We start from the raw sequence: 22,496 nt of genomic DNA, 5'->3' as shown, positions 1-22,496 counted from the left end.
TCTCTCTCTCTCTCTCTCTCTCTCTCTCTCTCTCTCTCTCTAATATTGGCCCTTTGGATGAGACATCCTGAGGGGAAAAAAAGTGGGGAGAGAAAAAGATATGTACCTTAGGGAAGAAGCTCAGAGAGAGGGAGGGATAGAGAGGACGGGTAGGAGCGTGTGTGCGAGTGTGTGAGACATTTACTCCTCTAACTACTGGGAGACAGACACACTTTCCTGTCCCGACTTAAAAAAGCAAATAAACCAAGAAGATTTTTCTTTACCTTATTTTATTTAAAATTTTGAATTTCTAACCGTCAAAGCCTTTCCTTAAGATCTACTGGGACTTCATTTTCTCCCCCTCTCTGGAAATCCTATGTACTGATCAATAGACCTTGCCATCGACACAAGACATACCTCATGGATTTGTACCTTGTTGGATATATAATGTGCATGTGGTTGTCCAGCTCTCGGGTGCTTGGAGGCTATCCCATCTGGTGGTGAGTAGCTACAGTCTCCACTTTCTGCATCAATTTCTCCGGCAGCATAGGGAGAGTGGTGGTCAATGATCATTTTTCAGAGGGTAGAAAATATAGAACACTTTCAGTTGACTGCGTGGAAAAATGTTCTCTGCTCAGTCCAAAGAATCTTAACCTCAGTCTCTGGTGGAACGGAAAAGGCTAGCCTGTCTTTTCCTCGCTGTTCACTTTCTCTCACGTCTGTTTGTCACACACATTAATATTTTGGGCAAAAAGGCAGAAGTGTTGTTTAGTGAAGCTGGAGGTGGGATGTGACGAACTAGGAGTTTTGGTCAGACTTGAGAACTGAGACAGTGGTGAGCTTGATGAGGGAGGCTATATTGTTATCTTCGCGAGTAGCCTCAGCGCTCCTGCCGTGTTAGGAGTGGTAACTGGGGTATTAGTTCTTGTCCCTGTATCTAGTTTTTCTAAATTCTGTAGCCCAACAATTTAAGTGCACTTCAACTTCTTCCTCAGCACTCCATGATTTTAAACTGCATCCGAATTTGTCTTTGATCCTGCAACAACATACACACTGAGATTTAATGTGAAAGTAGATTGAGCTCTTCTGATTATTTAATGTCAATAAAACAAAAATTAAATTTAAAAATGAACAAAATTAACAAAAGATTTTCAGTTGGAACTCAACATTCATAATTCACTTACTGAATTCATTTACTATATTCTAGATTTTACTTGGCAACCTGCACTTTTTAAAAGGCTTCAAACATTAAAATCATAGATTTAATCTCATAGATAATCACAGATTTAATCTTTAAATTCAAACAGAATCAGTTAATTTAATACTGAACAGTTTACTAGTGTAGATGACATTTTTTAGCAACGGTATTCCAAGGTATTGTTTACCAACGTAATGGTGCAAAATTTACTTATACTGATGTTCAATGAAAACAAATAGTAGGTTATTTGCAATATTATATTTATATATATATATATATATATATATATATATATATATATAATTCATTTTCTCTATATGCTGCTGCCCTCATGAGGTTTTTTCTGAAAATATTTATGTGGGCTTATGACAAAAAACTCCACTGGCTCCCAACACATGTCAGGATAAATGTATCCTAGTGGTCTGTGTATGCTACTGACCTCATGAGGCTTTTTGCAAAAGTATTTGCGTAGGCATATGACAAAAGCCTCACTGGCTCCCAATACAATACTTGTCAGGATTAATGTGCCCTAATAGTCCCAGTTAGCATGTGATCCTCACTCCTGTCCTATTCCAAACCACCAGCATCTTCTGGTTTCGTTTACTGTGCAAGAGCTGCCAAACACACACATACATACGCACACACACATACACAGGCCACAGGGCTGAAGTGGTAATGGCAGCACGAATTTACACCGGCACCGGCGTTCAAAGCCAAGAGACGGCCGTGACAAAGAGTGGCACAATGTGTATGTGAACAACCTGAAGCTGCGCCTTTCAAAATTCTACAGATGTGACAGTAGTATAAGGTTCACCATCCCAGCTAACAATGCTCGGTCTCTTTGATTTGGATAACACATCTGAAGTGGAGGGAAAGAAAAAACGACAGAGAGAGAGAGAGAGAGAGAGAGAGAGAGAGATGAAAAGGGGTACATGGCTTCAGGTGAGTAGGCAGGTGCTGAAGAGTCAAAGCAAACTCTTTAGCTGTTGGGCTGGAGAAGGAAGGAAGGGAAGCAGAGGGCTGTGAGGTGTGGAGGTGAGTGAGGACACACACACATGCTCTCTAAACAGAGAATCTGATTTTCACAGCAGCATGTGTGTGCATGTGTTGTGACTGCAGGTGAAAACAATTCTGCAAAAAGTAAATCTGCAATTGCATGAAGTAATGAACTGCCGGATAAGAACACTTATAGTAAAATACAGGTACTCATACTGATCATAATGCCTTGTACATCACTTTTGAGTCATACAATCATTCAGGAATTGTGTTTTAAAAAAGTATTAAGATCATAAAAAATAGGAAAAATCATCACATTCGAATCACTCAATGAAATTTCAGGGATAGAAGTCAGTCCTCAACCTTGGTAAAATTCATAAAAATGACACAAATACAGAATAACAGACCTACAGATTTGATTAACCTTTTTAGAGTCGTGTCTCAGAAAACACCTCAGACCTCCAGCTTATTAGTCATTCTTCAGTCATAATACATAATTTGTCATACGCTTCTCAAGATGTAGGAATTCTAAGAAACTACAAAGTACTCAGTGTTTGCCATCATATCGTTTCGTATGAGATTATACCTAGTAGGTGACAAATCCATTTTTCTTTTTCAGAGTCGAAGGCTGTAAATACTACATAAGTTCTAAAATTTGCAGTTCAGTTGCCAACAGGCAGGGCAGGAATGGCATGTTGTTGTATTTTAATAGACCAAACATAAAACTGATTAGGATCTGGGTGTTAGGTGATTTATGCAGAGACTGGTTATGGACTTTAACTTTACATGATGCTTTATGTGACTTAACATAAACTAGTTAATATGTGCCTATGAACTGAACACACAGGAAAACAAATGTTTCTAAGATTTCCCTAAACTGGTCAGCTTATGAGAAAATGAAGGTTCCTCTAATAGCCAGTGAATTAATCAAAAACTAATAGCTATTTCGGTCATTCTTAAGAATAATTAGGATCTGTATAGGCACTGATACTGACCTTAACAAATGGATCAGGCATGACCGAGCCACAATCATTACTGCTTTTTAACAATGATCATTTTAAAATTGCATATTATCCAGTAGCCTACTTTCTCACATGCTTCATTTGTTTCTCATATCACGTTTTCTTTTTGTTTATAGTTAAAATGTAAATATGTACATACGGCTTCACACAGAGAAGTATGATTCCACATAGTGAGACATACTTATTTAAATATACAAGAGATATCAGTATAGAGTTCGGGGATTGTCAGAGAAGGCCTTGGATCATTACATCCATAACAACTATTAAGTCCTCCCTCAATCCTTAGACTATTACCTCTATTGGATAAAGACTTTATTAATAAGCAGAGGGAGAGCCTTATCAAAACACAAACAGTAAGCTAACAGCACAGTGTGTCTCTACAACACAGATAGACTCATTACGTTCATCCCTTAAGAAGGGAAAGCTACTGAACCTTGTCAGCTCGCCTGGCCTTGTTTGTTTACATATGCATTACAGATGATGACTGAGTGCTCATGCTAGAACTCAATCAAGCAGTCGTTCTAAATGTCTCTGAATACCAGATAGACAGGAACATTTGTGGCTTTCTTCCATAACAGCACCTCGAAAACTTTCACCCGTTCGTATCCAGCTGGCCTCTAAGGCAATTATTCATCTGTTATCAATCATGACTACTGCTACCACACAGTCGAACAAAGGGAACTGACCCGAAACCATCAAGTCAAGGCTTGACCTGTAAGCACGTCTCTTCTCGGTAGCTTTTATTATCTCCAAATTGACTAAGGCACCATTCACGATGGATGAAGCAGTGAGCTGATGTTTCATTTTACATGCAGTGCTGCATGCAACAGCATGCCATTTACACATCTAAATGAGCAACTGATTGCAACCCTGCTGAACAATTGACAGCCAAATGCATGATCAGATATTGTACATGATGATTTATCTCCTGTCAGTAGGGACTATATAAATCATTTACTATAGAACATTCCCACTGTACTGAGGTATATTGTGAGGTATATCATGGTATCATGGTGGAGTTGAATATGTGTTGGATGGACAGGTAAGAGAGAAGACAAAAGAGATAATAAGGGAGACAGACAGGGAGGAAGACAGGATTTCAAAAGTTGTGATTTTTCTTTTCCTTTTTGGTGAGAGCGACAGAGTGAAGCAGATAGCCCTGAGGAGTCACTGGGGATTCTGACCTGCTCCTGCTGCCTTCAATAGGACTTAAGGAGCCATCTCTGGGTTTCAGGAATGTCATTATCCACCCGACACCCCCTGCATGACAGCCAGTGGGACTGCTTTAATGATACCTAGTGCGGGAAAATCCTCCGTTTGCAATTCGGTGTGAAAAGGATCAAGGATGTTTAGGCATTAGTCTGGCCACTTCAGAGAGGGAGGGTGAACGCTAACAGATAAGCTGCAATAAAGAATGTTATTCTTCAGACTTATAGGTTCAATATCAATAACGGAGGTTATGGAGAGTGGCGCGGTCACACGGAGAGGGTGAAAAGCACTGCGGGGTAAAGCTCTCAGACAGCATACAGGGAGAGAGCTACTTATCAATGCCCAGAGACACAGATAGAGCCACAGTGGCCGGGGAAAAGGAATTACTATCTACAGTTGTTAGTTCCACAAGCCTGATGAATAAAAGCACAAGGTTAATGACTACAAGAATCATCAAACAATATAATACATGCCACTGCAATTTCTAATTTCTTAAGTTGAGCTTGCCATTGGATGGATAGACAGTCTGTGTTTAGGGCACATTTTAACTGTTTTTTGCTATTTTCTAAATTGGCCAGCCCACATAATTGTGTTTGCTGCAAAGACTGATCCTAACATTGTTACCTCTGGGAAGTTTCATGAATATGGGCTAATGACTCAACAGAAGGCTTCTATGCCAGATGGATGGATAGATATGCAGACAAAATGTATAACAGACACAGTGGAGGCCTCATAAGTACGGTGGGTCAATAATAGTGAGAAGGCACACTCCCACAGACCCTCATTCAGGGACTGACGATTAAGAAGCTACACCTGCACCCCGTGCATCATCCCGGCCTACAGGGTTATCACTTAGGTCATCCTCACACACTCACACAGAGGAGGTTATAAAGAGAGGCAAAAGAAGCAGAAGGAGGCCAAAGAAACAGAAAAAAGCATGAGAAAAGTAGCAGTGAATAGAGATAATCACACACAGGAACACGCAGTAACTGCTTCTAAACCTCATGGCTGCGAGCACATTTGTTCAAGTGCCATCATCCCAGCTGCATTCGAGGCTCAGGAAAGCAGTGATTAAATATAACTAAAAATATCAATTTTCCAAAACTTGCATTATGGTAATATGGTAGCCTGCATTATGTAGCAAGTAAAGCTCCAAGTCATGTTACAACCAATTATTCATAACACAAATGCCTCGGTGTCTTCACCAGCGGTCATCCCTAAGCTAAGCTACTGATCTCAAAGCAAGGAGTAAGATCGGCATCTATAGTAAGATGGGCACCTGTTACAACCGGCATAACCCAGTCTCAGTGCACACTGTTTTAGTGAAAGCTTTTATACACTGCCAATTAAAAGATTAGGGGACATTTAGCATTTCAAAAAGTTTTCAATACAAATGGGCATATTTTCTTGGTTGGTCTACAACAATGTATCACATCAAAGACTAACCAGGTTTATTTTGAGATGACATCACACCTGTAAATATTTGAGACTGTATTTGTGACAGTATTAGCTTGGGAATAATGCCAAACCCCACACATTTTTAACATTTGTTGTCATGTTAGCACTCACAAGCACTGACACCTTTCAGATGTTTAAACCACCTCTTGATCAAAAGATTTTCAATATGTGATTTAAACAACAGTTTAGGAAAAATTCTGTCAAATCCTTATTTAGGCACAACCTATTCTCTGCACCAAGGACGACACTTTGATTAACTTGACGCAGAATGTTACAAATTATAAATAAAGAATAAACAGCTGTGTTGTATCACCAAATCATTTGTATGGATTATTACCTTACTTTCCTACTTTATAGGTACTGTTTCCTTAATTAATTGAAAAGTAACTGTGAAAATTCAAATTTCAAAAGAAGGCAGGGCAAACTTTTGATGGGCAGTGCACATCGACAGGATGAGTTTTCTGGCATCCCCTCCTTTCAAAAGCTGCCTATTATATATATCAGTCAAGAAGGTTTGGAGGTGCATTTCTAATCAGAGCACAAATCAAAAGTATGTGCCTTCTCAGGCTGCTCCACAGTTTGTCAGCCTTGTTAGTCTGCGAGTTCTTTGACAGATTCAGCGGTTAGCAGCAACATGGGCAGGCGGGCAGGCAGAAGCTCACTGTTTTGACTGGAGGGGATCCCCGTCCCGAGTGCTAACTTTGAGTCTCCGCTGAACGCAGAAGGGAGGGGATTTAGCAGGAAGGGAGAGAAAACAGGTTTGAACATTTTTCAGGAGTTCTGTCATTTTTTATCTGATCAGCCCTGAGCACTTGGCCTGCAAATCAAAAGTGAGGTGAAAGAAAAACACAACACAACAACTGAGTACAGTTGAGAGGTTGTGTTCGCACTCTCACCCTCGATTGGCACCACAAAGGAGAAACCCCGTCCTCAGGCCAGCCGGCATCTCTTAACACCATACTCACCCTTTCACTCACTGTTGTTCCTAAGTTCACTAGTATAGTAGTATATATAGAGATAAGTATGAATGTGACCATAACTGTTGGACAAAGGTCCATAGCAATACAGTTTATGAATCTGTACACAAGTCACAAGCATGAAGAAAACTCTGATCGGTTATGCCATGGCCTGCATGTTGATTCCGGCTCTATGTAATGGATCAGAATAATCTGCAGACTAACTTTAGCACTTAGGGTGTGTTAGAAACCTGAAGTGCCAGTGCATTCATGCAGGAACCTTTTTGAGAATGACTGGCATTTATTAAAGTGCGACGAAGTGAAAATACAGTTGACGGCCTCTTTGATTCGCCTGCCTTGTCACATCAAAAAATGTTGCCACCGGCACTGAGCGAAACATTCTGTGTGGAGTAAATTACAGCTATGCATGACTTTTAGCACTAAAGCCAATCTTGTGTTACTGAGACACCATACACTCTGTGACCCTTCATTATAAGGAGCCAAACAATGAGGTGTAATTATAGAAAGGCCAAAGAGAAGGTTGTTGCTATTACAATTAATGATGCATCATGCTAGATGAATCTGGCTCTATGTTTATAGGGTCTGTAGTCTGTTGTAGCGCAGCATGATTATATACTATTTTCTATGTAGCATTGCAAGCTGGGGGAGTGCCGATGAGTGCAAGTAGCAACAGAACAACCCCCCCACCCTCACCCTTCCTAACAACACACCACCCTACTTTCCATGAAGCTTCAAACAGTGCCTCGGGAAAATGAGAAAATGAGAGAGAGAGAGAGAGAGAGAGAGAGAGAGAGAGAGAAATGGATTGTGACAGGCTGCTTCTCTCTCTAATCCCTCTCATCTCTTTTCAGTTTCTCTTCTCTCTCTCTGGGCCTCATCTTGGTCATGCAGCCTAGGGCAAACCCACTCTCCTCACTTTTAAAACATGCAGAGGTGCCTTATTGCCCAAAAATGCACAGTTGCACAGTCTTCCACTTTAACTTTCTGTCTTGATTCGTCGCACAAAACACATTACACAGTGGCAGATTGTTCAGTATGTAATTGTGACTTCTGATGTCTGCTGTTATTGAGGGATGTGTGCACACACTGATGCTTTGATCAATTGTCAATAGAAAGTTTTAGAAACAGCTCTTGGGATATTCAGAGAAGCAGCAGGGGTCATCTGTACAATAATCAGAAGAGTAAAATGCTGAATTATAATACATTTTTGCTTTCCATACTATAATGAATACAACTACATAATTATACATCAGCATTTTTAGAGTGCCGTACATTGGGCACGCATTTTAATGTGTTAATCAGTAATGATTTATAGTTTCAGATAGGAACACAGGGTGGTGCTGGACTCTATTAAATAATGTTGTTCTGGAGGAGTGAAGATATGAAAAATGAGGAATAGTCCACAGGGTTCTTTTCAAGGGCCCACTTAATGCTTCTCAAAGTGGAACACTGTTCCAGACTAAAAGTTTCCATCTAAAAATATATATTAAAAAAATCTAGTGTATCTTTACTGTATATCCAACATCAAACATTTGTATGTCTATGATATGTGTATACATGTATTAGCTTGCAGAGGTCAGCAGAAGATCGCCAGAGGTGAGTGGTGACTGTTCTCTGACCTGTCTAATGCCTGCGGGAGCAGTCCCAATCCATGGCCTTGTAATGAACTTAAGCACTACTTTAACAAGGCATCCTTTTTGAGAGCTGCAAGGGTCAAATGTCATAAATCCAATCCACAAGTTCAAAGAGCCTCTGAATTCTCCTGACACAGAGTTAAATAGCCCTCTCACACACACTCCTTTATTCAGCAGGAATGAGTGAACACAGCAAAGCGAGGGACGGTTTATGTTAGCCAGCTGACCTGAACATAACTCACTGACCTAAAAAATTACATTATAAATGTAAATTTGGGATGAAATGATAAATGTAAAAACCCCTGTCAAACGTTTGGGTTATATGAACATAAGGAGTTGATTACAGGCGTTAAATACTTTAACACAAGACACTATACACTCCCTCCAAATAAGGATGCATAATTAATTGTCTTTTTAAAAGCTAAGGGGAAAGTGTTACTCTTCCTCTCTGAATGAATGAATGAACGCTGAGCACTTTTGGGGAATTACGTGTTATGTCTTTCTATGAGAGCCAGGACTTGCCTTAATCCTGAGCTGATTGTTTTGGCGTGGACACCCTGATCTGTTTTGTGTACAGAGGAATCCCCTCTCTTCATATACTTCATTTCTGTGGTTTGCGATGGCCCATGAGTCTGCGTCATTATTTTTCTCTTACAGCACTAAAACTGCCACCCACCCAGCACCAGGAACTGTAACAGAGAAGAGGGAAAGGAGAGAGAGGCACAGATGTGTGAGAGCAAGACAGTGAGGGAGAGAGAGACAGAGGGAAAGAGAGGGTGGCAAAGCCTGCAGGCTGGAGGTGGCCCTCTGACCTGCTCAGACAAGCACCTGTTAGACCTTACAGCTTTTCAGCCCCTCCTCATTGAGGCGGATACCCCAAATCAGCGCTGATCCAGTAAATGTTTTTCTTGCTTGGTCAAGGCCTGCTGCCCCTCATCATCTATGCTGAACCGTTTCAGGAGAGCATGTGTGTGTAACCAGTGGTGCAATGTAGTTTGTAATAGTGGTCCTATTGCTCAACAGGTACAGTATGACCAACAACATCAAAATCAAAGGTTTGATTCCAACGGAGCGCACATAATGACTAAAAATGTATACCTGTGTTACTTTAAAAATGTCTGCCTAACTACAAAAATTAGGTACCCAAACTTTTGTCTTAGGGGCAAAAAATCCAATGTTTGTGGTGAATCGGGGGTCAAAAAGACAAAATAATGTACAAATTAAGAAATTAGGTAGGTTTTTAAAAATGTATTTTATAACATTACACTATATTTTGTAAAGTTTTGAGGTAAATAAGAATTTAATAAAGTTAAATATAGTTTAAAATATATTTTACTGCATGAAGCAGTGGGGTTAGGGTGACCCTCTAGTGGGCTAAATCAAATTTCCCAAAATGGGCCAAATTCGGACAGCCTTGGACTAGACCATAAAGGTGTGCTGACCTTTTTCTGCCACAGGCAACTGGGCTGGCAACAGCTAAACTTTTTTTTCTTATTAGGCATTCCTGCCATTACTTTATTGTAATGCCAGTGTAATGCAAAAAAAAAAGAAACAACTTTTTTCATTTTCAATTTGCCAGCCACCCTGATGAATAGTGAGGCAGAATTTTATTTCCATGGCAGTTCAGAATTGTGTTACAACATAATCAATTACTTTTTGTTCACATTCAATGGTAATAACAGCCAAATATGTAAATCTCTTTTAGGTATTATTGTACATTTTTCAGTGAATATACACAAATTCTAGTGGTTTCTTGAAGTGCAGCCATAGAGTATATACCTGTGTATCACGTATACTAGGCCTACACCTCCAATGTATACCAGTGTATACCTGTATACGTCTGTCAGTCAGTGTGTATCGGAGACAGCATCCCACACACATCGACAGGCGTTTCCCTTGAAGAAATTCTGCAATTCATACGCAGTGCGCCCACAAACAGGACGCCCCGTTCGCCTCCACTTCAGGATCAGTGGTGCGCGTCACTCCCAAACAAAACACAGCACGCACACAATGTGCGCAGTTCAAACACGCTCCTGTCCACACAAAAGCATTGTGCGGTTTGGTAATTGACTCTCTCAGATGCATGCACATGCCTTTGCCTAAACCATTAGTTCAAGCTTGATCCAAATATCAGCTGTTATTATGCCAAAAGATACACGCCACACATTACAAAATTTTACTTCACCAGTCTACACAAATAAACAAGGGAAAAATACAGTGCAAAACAAAATGAGTTTAATTTGGTAACTATGTTATCTATCTGGCATCATTTAACCTTTGTTTTTTACTTCACACTGCATCCACAGCTCAGCTCAGCACGCACACATACACAGCAGTCATGCATATGGGTGAGAGATTAATGGACAGTTACACAGTTAGCAGACTGTGTAATTATGCCACTTACTCACTCAGTCAGCAAACACAGAGGGTGAGGGAGCTCTGCTTCCAGTAAGCACCACTGCAGGGGCTCATCTGGCACTTGTATGGGCTTAAGTAATAGCTCCAAGAAAATGATTATGGATAACTGATAAATACAGCATGCGATTAAACAGAGGAATTAAAATCCTTTAAATATGAGTGAAGGGGTCACTTTTTGGAAAACTAAAGGCACTAAAACGCATTTGGCTGAAAAAAAGAGTTTAACCCATTAAATTACAGGTTTCTTAATGAGTAACTACTACGAATTATTTGGTAACTACAACAAAGCTAATATGAAACATAAGTAGTTACGAGAGTGATGGATGGAAGTCTGGGCCCACTGGTGGGTTATCTGCACAAAGTCTCAACTCTCTCTGTTTCTCTCTTTCACACGCGTACCAAATACACAATTATACTGGCCCACTGCAGGAGTGGATGAGGTGGCGGCACACCCAGCTGACGCAAGTCTCAGGTATCAAAGCTTTGTTCAGTGAAAGCTGCAGTCAAGACTCCACAAAGCCTCACTCCCCTTTCTCTCTCTCTCTCTCTTGCTCACTCTCTGATAGATGGTAGGGTATTGACAATGCTCAGCTCTGCGACATCAAACACGGGGACAAGTACATGGATGGATGGAGTGAGTGAGGAAAGGGGGAGGGGGAAGAAGTAGAGATGCCTCTGAGGTGGATTCTTCTCTCCTGACTTCAATGGCAAGGCCTTTGTGTGGGCCGACTGCAGTGGTGCTGTCAGTAGGCTTGGTGCTGGCGATAGGGTTGCGCCCTGCGGGGGCATGAGGTCATGCTGAGTGAGTGCTCTCTGATCAGTGGGGTTGTTTACTCCTGATCCTGCAGAGGGCCACAGGGGGCACTGGGAGACCCCTCAGGTCCCAAACAGGGTCTGTATGCTGTGGCTGAGAGTACAGTGATACTGACTTTTAGCGTCACCACTGAGAGGCCCAGGGTCCGGCTCAGATGCACATATAGACATGCACTAGTATGCTACCTGAAACGATCCACAGCAACAATACATAATACACAACAATACATGAATAGGTAGGTAGGTAGGTCAGCAGGCAAGCAAGCAGGCAGGTAGGTAGGTAGACTACATGTCCAAAAGTTACACTATATATAAGTAACAAAATATTTGATTATCCAATATTTGTTCCAAAATCAAGAGTATTTTCCACATTTGCCAAAGTAACAGCTTCTACTCTACTGTTGGATGGTTTGCTCAGGATCACTGATGGTGCTGTATCACTCCAGACAACGAAGTTCCACTGCTACATAGCCCAATGCTGGGGTGCTTTATACCCCTCTAGCTGAGGCTTGGCTGGAATTGGGCATGGTGACCTTAGGCTCATGTGTTGCTGCCAAGAGTTTGAATTTAGATGGAATGAGGATGGAACGAGGTGAAATTCATGATAGATTCTTTTACTTTAGTGCCAAGCCTTTTCCAACTTTTCTTCCCTATTCATATACAATTTACAGCACTGAGTATACAACTGATAACACTTTTGAGAGAGAGAGGAATGAGAGGGGTGTGAAAATGTGTTTAGCATACATGAATAAACAGTCAAAACAAAAAAAAATGTCTCACACACATTTCATGGCAAAAGCAGCAGCGCTGTCAAGAGGGTGGGAGTGCAGTTGTGTTTGAGCCTGTCATAACAGCAAGCATGTAAAAACACAGGTATGGCAAATGTCATAGGGTTTCTTTTCTTCTTTGTCCTAACATAGGGGCAAAAAATAAGGCAATTAAAATGAATTATGTGAATGAAAGCGTAATGGTTTCTGGCATGCCTGTTTTGGTGTGGTGGTACAGAGGCCGTGTTTAGGCAGATGTCAGCCCTCCGTTTGGAGCAGCGCTTGCTCCCAGGAATGCCTTTTGTCAGCTATCACTCAGCTGCTGCACACACTCACATTCGCACACAAAATCGCACACACCATAAGGCAATGGAGGGAAGTGAGCAAACGGCTGACTTATGTTAAGTTACCTCAGTGAAAGTTGAGTTAAAGTGAGGCTGAGTTAAATACAAGCTGATAAAAAAGATGGCTTAGAATGAAAATATTTCAGTCAATGACTTCAAATTAACATCTTTGGATGAAACTGTGCTCTAATATCAACATAGGAACACAGCTGTATGTAAGATAGCCATGCTGTTTTTTCTGGATTAATGGAGTCTAACTCTGACCATGGTGTCTCAGTCTGTGAGGAACACAAAAGCTATTAAACTGAATTAATCTTGCTTCTCTTTTTAAACAGGGAGTATCTGTAGAGGCATCTTTGTTATTTAGAGGAACAGTCCAATATTTTTCATTTGCAGAAACTGCAAATTTTAGCCCTAATTACACAGTGTCCTCTAACAGTTGTACTATTTCATCCTTTACATGCCTTCACTAAATCTCAGTCCTTTCACTCTGCACATTTTTCATTTGTTATTGCATCCCTTAACAATATGTATCTCCAAAATCCAGAAAGAGTTTCGCATTAATGATAAAAATACAATTTAGTCACAATCCTACTCCATACATCATCAGGCACCCTATTTTAAGAGGTACACAGTTAGTACGTGCACTCAAGAAGGGTTGCAGGATGGATCTAATGCATGTGCCCCCATTACCTATTGCAGGTCCCTAGCTCTGGGGCAGCAGTACTCATCCCTGGGCTCCCAGCCCATCCTGTGTGGCTCCATCCCTGGCCTGGTGCCCAAGCAGCTGCGCTTCTGCCGCAACTACATCGAGATCATGCCCAGCGTGGCCGAGGGCGTCAAACTGGGCATCCAAGAGTGCCAGCATCAGTTCCGTGGCCGTAGATGGAACTGCACCACCATAAAGGACAACCTGGCCATCTTCGGCCCTGTTCTAGACAAAGGTAAAAGCATTGGAATCAGAATGTCTGTTGTCTATCTGTGGATTTTATGTTGTGGAACACTACAGCAAAGGTACAGAGTTTCTGATGCAGAAAATATGCAAGTAGTTGTCAAGTTACATTTAGTGTAGAAAATACACACAGTTTGGGGCTGTGTGATTGGAATGAGGCACAGATGATACAGAATGATCATTCACTAGTGATACGGCACTAATAAAGCAGCTACTGAGGGTTTAGACAAGTTTCAGAGTGGGTGGTGCCCTTGGTGAAAAGTGCTGGCAGCAATCTCATCAAAACACTTCTTACTCTTGCAGAGCATTTACATATGCAGTAATTATTCACTTCTGTGATTTTTAAACAGATGATTACATACATATTGTATGCCTAAATTATGTAGAAAAAGGCATTACCTATACCATAAATAATAGAAATCTTGTAAATAATCTCAGAATCTCACTTCAGAAATGAAGTAATTAAGAGCTTACTCTGTACGTGCGCCATCATTTGGTGTCACTGAAAATTCTCCGGATATATGTTGACACTCTATAACCACTGTTTAATACTAATACTGTGAAAGGCAATATAATTAGTTCATTTACCACTGCACTTCTTAAACAAAAGACAAAAGGAAAAACAATGGGGAACCTAAAACGGCATACACAGTGCTGAGAGATAGAGAGCTGAGGTGGCCTATCTCTCTCTTGCAGTCCCTGAGGGTGAAGATGTGCAACCCTCTGATCAGCAGTAGTGTTAGCCTATGTATCAGGAGGGAGCCAGGCAGTGAGTGTCTGAATGAATGAGAGAAAGAGAGAGTTGAGGCCAAATGAGATTACAAGCAATAGAAAAGGGCTGGGGTGGGGAGGTGGTGGGGGGTTCCGCTCAACCCCTACTGTGCGTGAAGGCCAGCATGAGCCATCTCTGTGTGCCTCTTACAGCCCGGCTCCCACGAACGCCCCATTCACACGCCCTTTTGACTGTGTCATGAAAACGGGCTGAAAGGGAATCTCCCATCCTTCCCCATCACGGAGGGAGAGAGGTGGGGGGGGTCGCAGTGATGGGCAGAGGGAGGTTGGCCATGGTGAACGAGGAGGGGGAGAGGTCAGGCACTGAGAAGGACAGAGAGAGAAAGGAAAGACACTGGGAAGGCAGTGGTTTTACGAAAATGTTAGAGACAGACGTTTATTAATTTGAGGGTTTATTTAAGAAACAATCCAACTGGGGCAAGAAGGAAAAAGGAAGGCTTCAGGGTTCATGGTTGGTGTGTGCATGTCGCCGTGGGGGGGCGGGGGGGCTGCTCCTGTTGGGAATGCCAGGCCGGCTCTGGGCAAAGCTAAGCTGGGCTGTGGGGGTGTGGGGGTGCTGGGCCCTTTTGTGTGGGTAATACAGTGTGACACCAGGGAGACAAAGGCGGATTCATGGGCCCAGCAGGTAGCGGGAGCAGCGCTCCGTTTGGCTCGGGGCCAGAGCTCCTGGGGCCCTCAGCTCACAGCACTCTGTTGTAGTCAACCCAGCTGGGCCTGCCAGAACCAACTGGGCCTCATTCTGGCCTCCCACCCTGAGAGGTGTGTGCCCAAACACACAAACATCAGGAGAAAAGAGCAGTGTGTGTGTGTGTGTGTGCGTGTGTGTGTGTGTGTGCATAGGCTTCATAACAATACAACATAAAAACACAAAACAAAAGACATTTAGCACGTTCAGCAAATACACAGCATCATGCTAATTTGAAGAAGGCTCCACCCATATCTTATTATGCAGGTTTGTAAAAAATAAATGTGATTTAAATTGTGAAATGAATGAGTCAGCTGTAAAGGCTGACCTAAACCCTTGCGTGACAGCAAGATAGCATCATGGGAAAATCACCTGACAACATCATGAGTCACACTCCCAGCCTGGTCAGTGAGGGCCATCTCCACTCACCTTTTCTCTCTCACACTACCTTGGAGACTGACGGTACACACAGGTCAGGAATGTACGAGAGAAGCAGGGTGTAGTAAACACTTAAATGCTGCAACACGTGTTTGTTGTACTGAAAAATTCCCCTCTCACAAAAGTGCTGGAACACTCATATGTGTGTGCATTGCTTTCCTCCCAGTGCATTTTGTGCACGCTGGCTCACATACGGCAAACCGTACAGCATTCAAGCCTTTCTAAGACTTGAGAAACCAGGCTGAGATCTGGGAACCCTTAAGAGAAGTGCAGATGTTCTCGGGATGGGAGGTCGAAGTGAGTGTGCGAGTGTGTGAGTGTGTGTGTGTGTGCGGGTGGGTGGGTGGTGTTGGAATGTCTGTTGTATTTGGGAAGAGTGTCTGGATGTGATGCGTGTGCATGTGTGATCAGGCATCAGTAGGGAGAGCCTGGCTGGGTTGCAACGTCTATGTGTAGATTCAGCAGCAGCAGCAAGGTTTCTCCTCTGGGCCTTTAGGGAAAGGGGAAGAGGGTCCAAAGAAAAACTGAACGAGCCACAAGTAAGTGTGCTACGATTGTGAAACAATGGTGTCTGGTTACATAATAAGCTGTTGCATTCAAAGAAGGCGTAACACCATCTCTCAGCACATGCCTTCAGAAAGCAAACACGCAGGCTTATTGCTAGCTTTCACACACGTGGCCGCAGGGCTCAAACCAGGGAGGGCATTCTTGAAACACTATATGGACAGAAAGCAGCGCGCCTTTAAGATAACATAGTGTCACTGAAACCCCAGCTAGCATTAGACGCAAATGGCATGTCCAACAATTGAGCCTGTCCAGTCAAAGAGGTCCATGTCTTTACGGCGCTGAGTTCCATCAATATTTCAGAGCCCATCACAGAAAACAATCTATGCCCTTAAGATACTGTCTGATGGGAGACTCTCAGTAGGCCTTCAGATGGAAAAGCAGGCCGAATGTCTCTGCATTATCCACAGCCACAGGGACACGGCACTGTCTTTGACAAAGACAAAAAAAATCAAGGCATGCTGTTGGAAAGTAGTCAAAGGGACAGTTGGAGGTAGATCCCAGTGTTGTAGTTGAGACCAATAGAGGTAAGAGTCAGCACTGAGAACTGTAAAAAAGTCAAAACCAAGACTTTGTAGTGGTCCAAGACAAGGCCAGACCAGAATAATCAAAAAAGAAAACGAGAACATTTTACATTAATTATACATGACAGATACCATAATAATGATATATGCTTAGCCTAGCCTATTTACCAGTATTGGTCCAACTTTGCATTTTAAATTTTGTGGGAAAGTGGTGGCAAGGTTCAAATATATTTCAGTGCCTTCTGCTTAATCTTCTCAATCTTAACATTAGGCTATATGAAATAAAACACATTACTTTCAAGAGCAGCGCACTGCCCCTGCAGTCTTGCTGTATGCCCAGGGGCAGTTTTCGCAGTTAGGCAATCAGAGTGCAGCCTTTGTTTTGAACATGTACAGAAAAGACTGGTTCTGTTTAAATGTATTGTTGATATTAAGGCTGCTGTATAGCAAAATGAATCTACATAGCAATGCGCGTGTGTGTGTGTGTGGGCTAGGATTTATTCAAAACTTTTGGTATTTAATACTTCAATATTAAAAATAAATTCAAAAGGAACATGCCTAAATAGTTCCGTTAGATTAGTGAAACTTTAGATTCTAGAAATTTTTGCCTACTGCATAACGTGTATTGCTGAAAATAAATATTAAACAGTACAAACGAAGCTAACACAAGCTTATTTTAATCCAAATGTGACATGGCAGAACATAGTGTTTCTGGTTTTGTTTGTTTTTTTTCACAGGTTCCTTGAACATACAAATGAATAATCTCACAGTAGGAAAGTATTGCGCAAGTTTCTATAGGAAGCATCTAAAAACTGACTCAAAGCTAAAAACTGTTCCAGTGCTTGCCATACACAGCTGGTATAAAGGGCCACAGTGCAATGCAAGCAACAAGCCAGTGATGCAGTTTCAGATTTGGAAAAAAAAAATACTATAAAGGAGACCTTCCACTCAACTGGTCTCTAAAAACATTATGTGTCCTCCTTACCTCAAGACCACGACAGGAATAATGTTGAAAACCGCAACAAGATCAGGACCGTCAATCTGCTGTCTTAAGACCGGTCTCAATTTCTATAACCCTACTAGATAAAGTCATGGCACATGGTCTTCTTCTTTAGAAATACGTTACAAGGTATTCTTTCTAATGCACCCTCGTCTTTTTCCCTCCTCTCTCTTTCTAGCCACTAGAGAGTCTGCATTTGTCCATGCAATTGCCTCAGCTGGGGTAGCATTTGCAGTGACCCGCTCATGCGCAGAGGGCACCTCCACCATGTGTGGTTGTGATTCACACCACAAAGGGCCACCAGGTGAAGGCTGGAAGTGGGGTGGCTGTAGCGAAGATGCTGAGTTTGGGGTTTTGGTGTCTCGAGAGTTTGCTGACGCCAGAGAAAACCGACCAGATGCACGTTCAGCCATGAACCGGCACAATAATGAAGCTGGACGAATGGTAAGCTCAAAAAACAGAGCATTTGATTAATCTATTAAATTCTTTTCAAACAGCATGCATTACCCTGTGTTTCCCCACCCATAAATAGGCTGAACAGCCAAACTTGGCCAAACTTGGCCAAACTCATGCGCCACCTGACTTGGATAGGACACATACAGGCTAATGTTTGCTTCCTAGCATTTGGCTTTTATGTGGTATGCACTAATATTTTAGCCAAAATAAAATTATTATTGTATTTTCAAATGGAAAGATGCATTTACTAAGAGATCTCAAATCCAGTATGCATCTGATAATTCATATAGCAGTGTGCGTCAGAAGCGAACTCTTTAGCTCGAGTCTTCTAGTGTCTAGTCACAGTAGGCTTTAATCACAGAATTTCAAATCCTTTCAGATTCAAAATGTTTTAGTGCCAACTGAAATATCATGGACAGTTTTATTTAAATATGGTGTTGTAACCCTGAATAGTGGAAAATATTTCATCATGGTATTTCATCTATGCCAGCTTATTGACAAGGAAACTAGCAAAAGCTGAATGTTTGCAGAAATAAGCATGAACTTTGTATAGAATTATTTGAGCCTTAATAATCAAAAGCACATCTATTTTAGTTTACTTGCAGACATGACAGTAAAATCAGTATTTTAGTGTTGTTTTAATGAACTATTAGCACTATTAATATACATTTACATAGAAATATATGCAAATTACTCTTTGGTCCAGAATGAACAGTAAACTCAAAAGTCACACATGAATTGTTTTGATTTAAATTTACTAACTGTGGCCTTCTAATCACTATGTAATACTATATCAGCAGAACAACTCTAATAGGTGTAAAAGGTCTACCACCCTGCATAAATTCTGGGGAAACTCCTGCCATGCTTATTTTGGTGTTTTCCAGCTACAACACACCTAATACAACTAATCAGCCTATTAACATGCCTTTCCTAAGTTGAAGAGGGTGTATTAGAGCAGGGGAAACACTAAAATATGCAGGACCAGAACTGAGAACTGCTTGACATAAAATAAGATGAGATTTAGACGTACATTTCAAAGCAGTTTTTAGCCCAAAAAATACAATAAAAAGGTACTAAAGTCCTATAACAATGAACAATGCCCTGCTTTTATTGTTCCTGGGTGGGTCTCGGCCACAGTTCAAGGTGTTAATGCATGACAGATCAACTGTCAGGAATCGCCTGATCTCTTTTCTGAGAGCCTTTTAACCCCAAAAATGAGTATTTCTATTTGAAATTACTGGGTAATTACCTCCCTGATCCTTTCATGCCTCACATGTCTCGCATCCCTGCTGAATTCCGTGACTGAGGTGTAAACGCAGTTAGTGGTTTGAGGGCGGGAGGGAGGAAAGGCTCGGGATTTCGCTCATCATTGTCGCTGTCAGAGCTCAGCGCTGGAGTCTATTAGTGCTGAGGCTGCTGAGGGGCAATTGGCGAGACCACACTGCAACACGCCCGGCCCTTTGATCTGTGCTCGACAGGAGCAGGGAGAGACCACAGGGGCAGGCACCGAGACAGGCAGCCCTGTCAGGACCCCAGGCTGCCCCACCTGCCTCTCACGCTCTATTGTTCCCCAGCAGGCTGCAAGAGGTGCTGTGAGCCCAACGAATTCGGGACATGATGTCAGAGGCCCCGGCTGGCCCCCCAGGGGCCCACAAAAACACCTGCCTTCCGCCGCAGCTGGGGAATTCTACAGCTAAATATAGCCAGGGAATTAAGGCAAACAAACCAAAACAAAGGCGCAGAGTGCCACCGGCGCACTCGCATGAGCGGGACTTCTGAAGAGGAATTAGCACTGCAAAGGCCTGTCTGTGGGCCTGGCAGCTGCACAACACCTGTATCCTGCTGGGCCCATCAAACAGGGCCTGACCAAAACTAAACCAACCCTAATCAGAAGCTGTGCCGATCTAGAAGCAGCATATCCTATGTAAATCTTGACCTGAGCTATTACATGCCATGATTAATTAACACATTGAGGCAAAACGTCATGCTACCCAGAGTGAATAGTGAAGGCAACATATCTCATGCTCCAGAAAGACCTTATGGTCTGGCGTTGGAGACTTAAACAGGTTCATTCTCTCTGAAATCTGGTTGTAAGAAGCCCTCCAGCCAGCTTCCTTGCACTCCACAGCTCAGTTCCAATCAGTCCATACCAAATCAGTCTCCACTGTGATTTAGCTCATTAGCAAATTTTTAGAATCTTTATATTAAGTAAGTTAACCTCTTGAACCGTAGGTTTGTTAATCTTAAAAAAAGTGATATAACTACTTTACAACTGATATGTAGATTATGCAATTAAAAGCCTGAGGAACAGATGTCTGGAACGACAAAGACAGGGTTCAAACGTTTTCAGTAGACAGAAAAATGTAGGCGTACATCTTTTCTTTTCTTGGGGGTTCACCCTGCATTTTTTGGAAATGATGGCTGTGTGTCTCTCAGTTGCTAAGCAACAGGAGCATCACAACTGTTGGTAAGCTGTGCTAGTTAACTATCATTTCAGTATCTATGGGCAGGGAATTCTGTCACTTGTCCTTTTAGATTTGGCATTTCTTGTCCCTCAAGGTTCAGTTTTAGGGCCTTTGCTTTTCTCTTTGTACATGTTCCCTCTAGGTGATGTTATTAGGAAACATAAATTTTCATAGCTATGCTGATGACACTGTTATATATTTCCATTCCTTCTGTTCATCAAGACTCTGTAGACAGACTAACCAGCTGGGTGTCAGTTATTTCTCGGTGGATGTCACAAAATTTTCTACAATTAAATCACGAGAAAACAGAAATACTGATCGTTAATACAAAAAAACAGAAAGCTGCTTAATGAGGAACTTGGTTCGTTAGCTTCATATGCCAAACTTGAAGTACAAAACCTTTTAATTTGATCTGTGTCATTTTCTTATATGATTCTAAATGAATCATTTCTTGTATTTCTGTTTAACTTTATCACCACTCTTCTTATTATTATTATAGACAGTGATTTACTACTATCTAAAAAGTGTGAAAAACTCCCCCCAAAGTCCATAGAGTTTAAGGGGTTAAAGCAGGAAAATACTTACATGTAAAGTAGAGGCAAACCACTCCAGTAATGCAGTTTTTTACACCTGCCATTCACTTATTTTCTATTATAATTGATCATACCATTTTCAACCTGACAGCTCTCATTTTCAACTGAAAAATGAACATTGTACTGTACTGTTTGTACTAGTTGTACTAGTTTCCCATGTGTCTCTTCTTTCCCCTCCAGACCATCCTGGAGAACATGCACTTACGCTGCAAATGCCACGGCTTGTCGGGCAGCTGTGAGGTGAAGACGTGCTGGTGGGCACAGCCTGACTTCCGGCTGCTGGGTGACTACCTGAAAGACAAGTACGACAGCGCATCTGAAATGGTGGTGGAGAAGCACCGGGAGTCACGTGGGTGGGTAGAGACACTGCGGGCGAAGTACGCCTTCTTCAAGCACCCAACCGAGCGAGACCTGGTGTATTACGAGGGTTCACCCAACTTCTGTGAGCCCAACCCAGAGACTGGTTCCTTCGGCACACGCGATCGCGTCTGCAATGTCTCTTCCCATGGTATTGAAGGCTGCGACCTGCTCTGCTGTGGCCGCGGCCACAACACACGAACTGAGAAGCGCAAGGAGAAGTGCCACTGCATCTTCCATTGGTGCTGCTATGTCAGCTGCCAGGAGTGTGTACGAGTCTACGATGTACACACGTGCAAATGAGGCTTGGGAAAGTGGCGGGGGGTGGGAGACTGCGGACATGGAGAGAGTGAAAAAGGGACGGTGAGACATAGGACTTCAGAATGCAGGCACCCCCTGCACATCGCACTCTCATGCTCATAAGTATCACCATGACGAACACAGCACACACAAACAGTAGGTAGTGGCACTTCTGTACTGGAACTTTTTAACATCCTTCAATGACTGCCAACCCCTTTCTACTGGAGCAAAGGTCCGAGGAAGAATCACATAATAATCGTGTGATGACCGTTATCATTCCACTTGCATTCCTTTTTTTTATTTATTTCAGTTTGTAAGTCACACAGCCACATTGTGTGAAAAAGCATAACGCATTACCTAAACCCTCAATGTCTTCTGGTATCATGTAGACTCTACCTGTCACACTTAGCTCTCTGATCATCTCTACACAAGGCCCAGCGGCTGAAACTGAATCTGCCCTACACACTCTCACACTACGCACACATGAAAGAACTGAAGGGGGCTGGTGAGAGAAGGAGGGGTTGAGGGAGGCACTCCTACTTAACTACTGAACAT

General features: G+C 42.2%; 1 protein-coding gene across 1 annotated transcript; it reads left to right on the top strand.

Annotated features, from left to right (window-relative positions):
- Positions 1-385: 385 nt before the first annotated feature.
- On the top strand, positions 386-22,234 carry wnt3 (wingless-type MMTV integration site family, member 3). Its single transcript, XM_036572367.1, has 4 exons — positions 386-479; positions 13,518-13,759; positions 17,949-18,214; positions 21,465-22,234. The coding sequence occupies exons 1-4, from the start codon at positions 400-402 to the stop codon at positions 21,942-21,944; spliced, it is 1,068 nt and encodes a 355-aa protein (XP_036428260.1). The 5' UTR covers positions 386-399; the 3' UTR covers positions 21,945-22,234.
- Positions 22,235-22,496: the final 262 nt, after the last annotated feature.

Source organism: Colossoma macropomum, unplaced genomic scaffold (genome assembly GCF_904425465.1).
Source record: "Colossoma macropomum unplaced genomic scaffold, Colossoma_macropomum, whole genome shotgun sequence".
In the NCBI taxonomy this organism is placed as follows: domain Eukaryota; kingdom Metazoa; phylum Chordata; class Actinopteri; order Characiformes; family Serrasalmidae; genus Colossoma; species Colossoma macropomum.
The sequence above is the reverse complement of the archived record's forward strand: the minus strand, read 5'-3'. Positions and strand labels throughout refer to the sequence as shown.

Excerpts from the sequence above, each read along its gene's own strand:
- wnt3 (XM_036572367.1), top strand. The coding sequence starts at position 400 with ATGGATTTGTACCTTGTTGGATATATAATGTGCATGTGGTTGTCCAGC. Across the intron at positions 480-13,517 it reads GGAGGCTATCCCATCTGGTG|GTCCCTAGCTCTGGGGCAGC; the intron begins GTGAGTAGCTAC and ends TACCTATTGCAG. Across the intron at positions 18,215-21,464 it reads ATAATGAAGCTGGACGAATG|ACCATCCTGGAGAACATGCA; the intron begins GTAAGCTCAAAA and ends TTTCCCCTCCAG.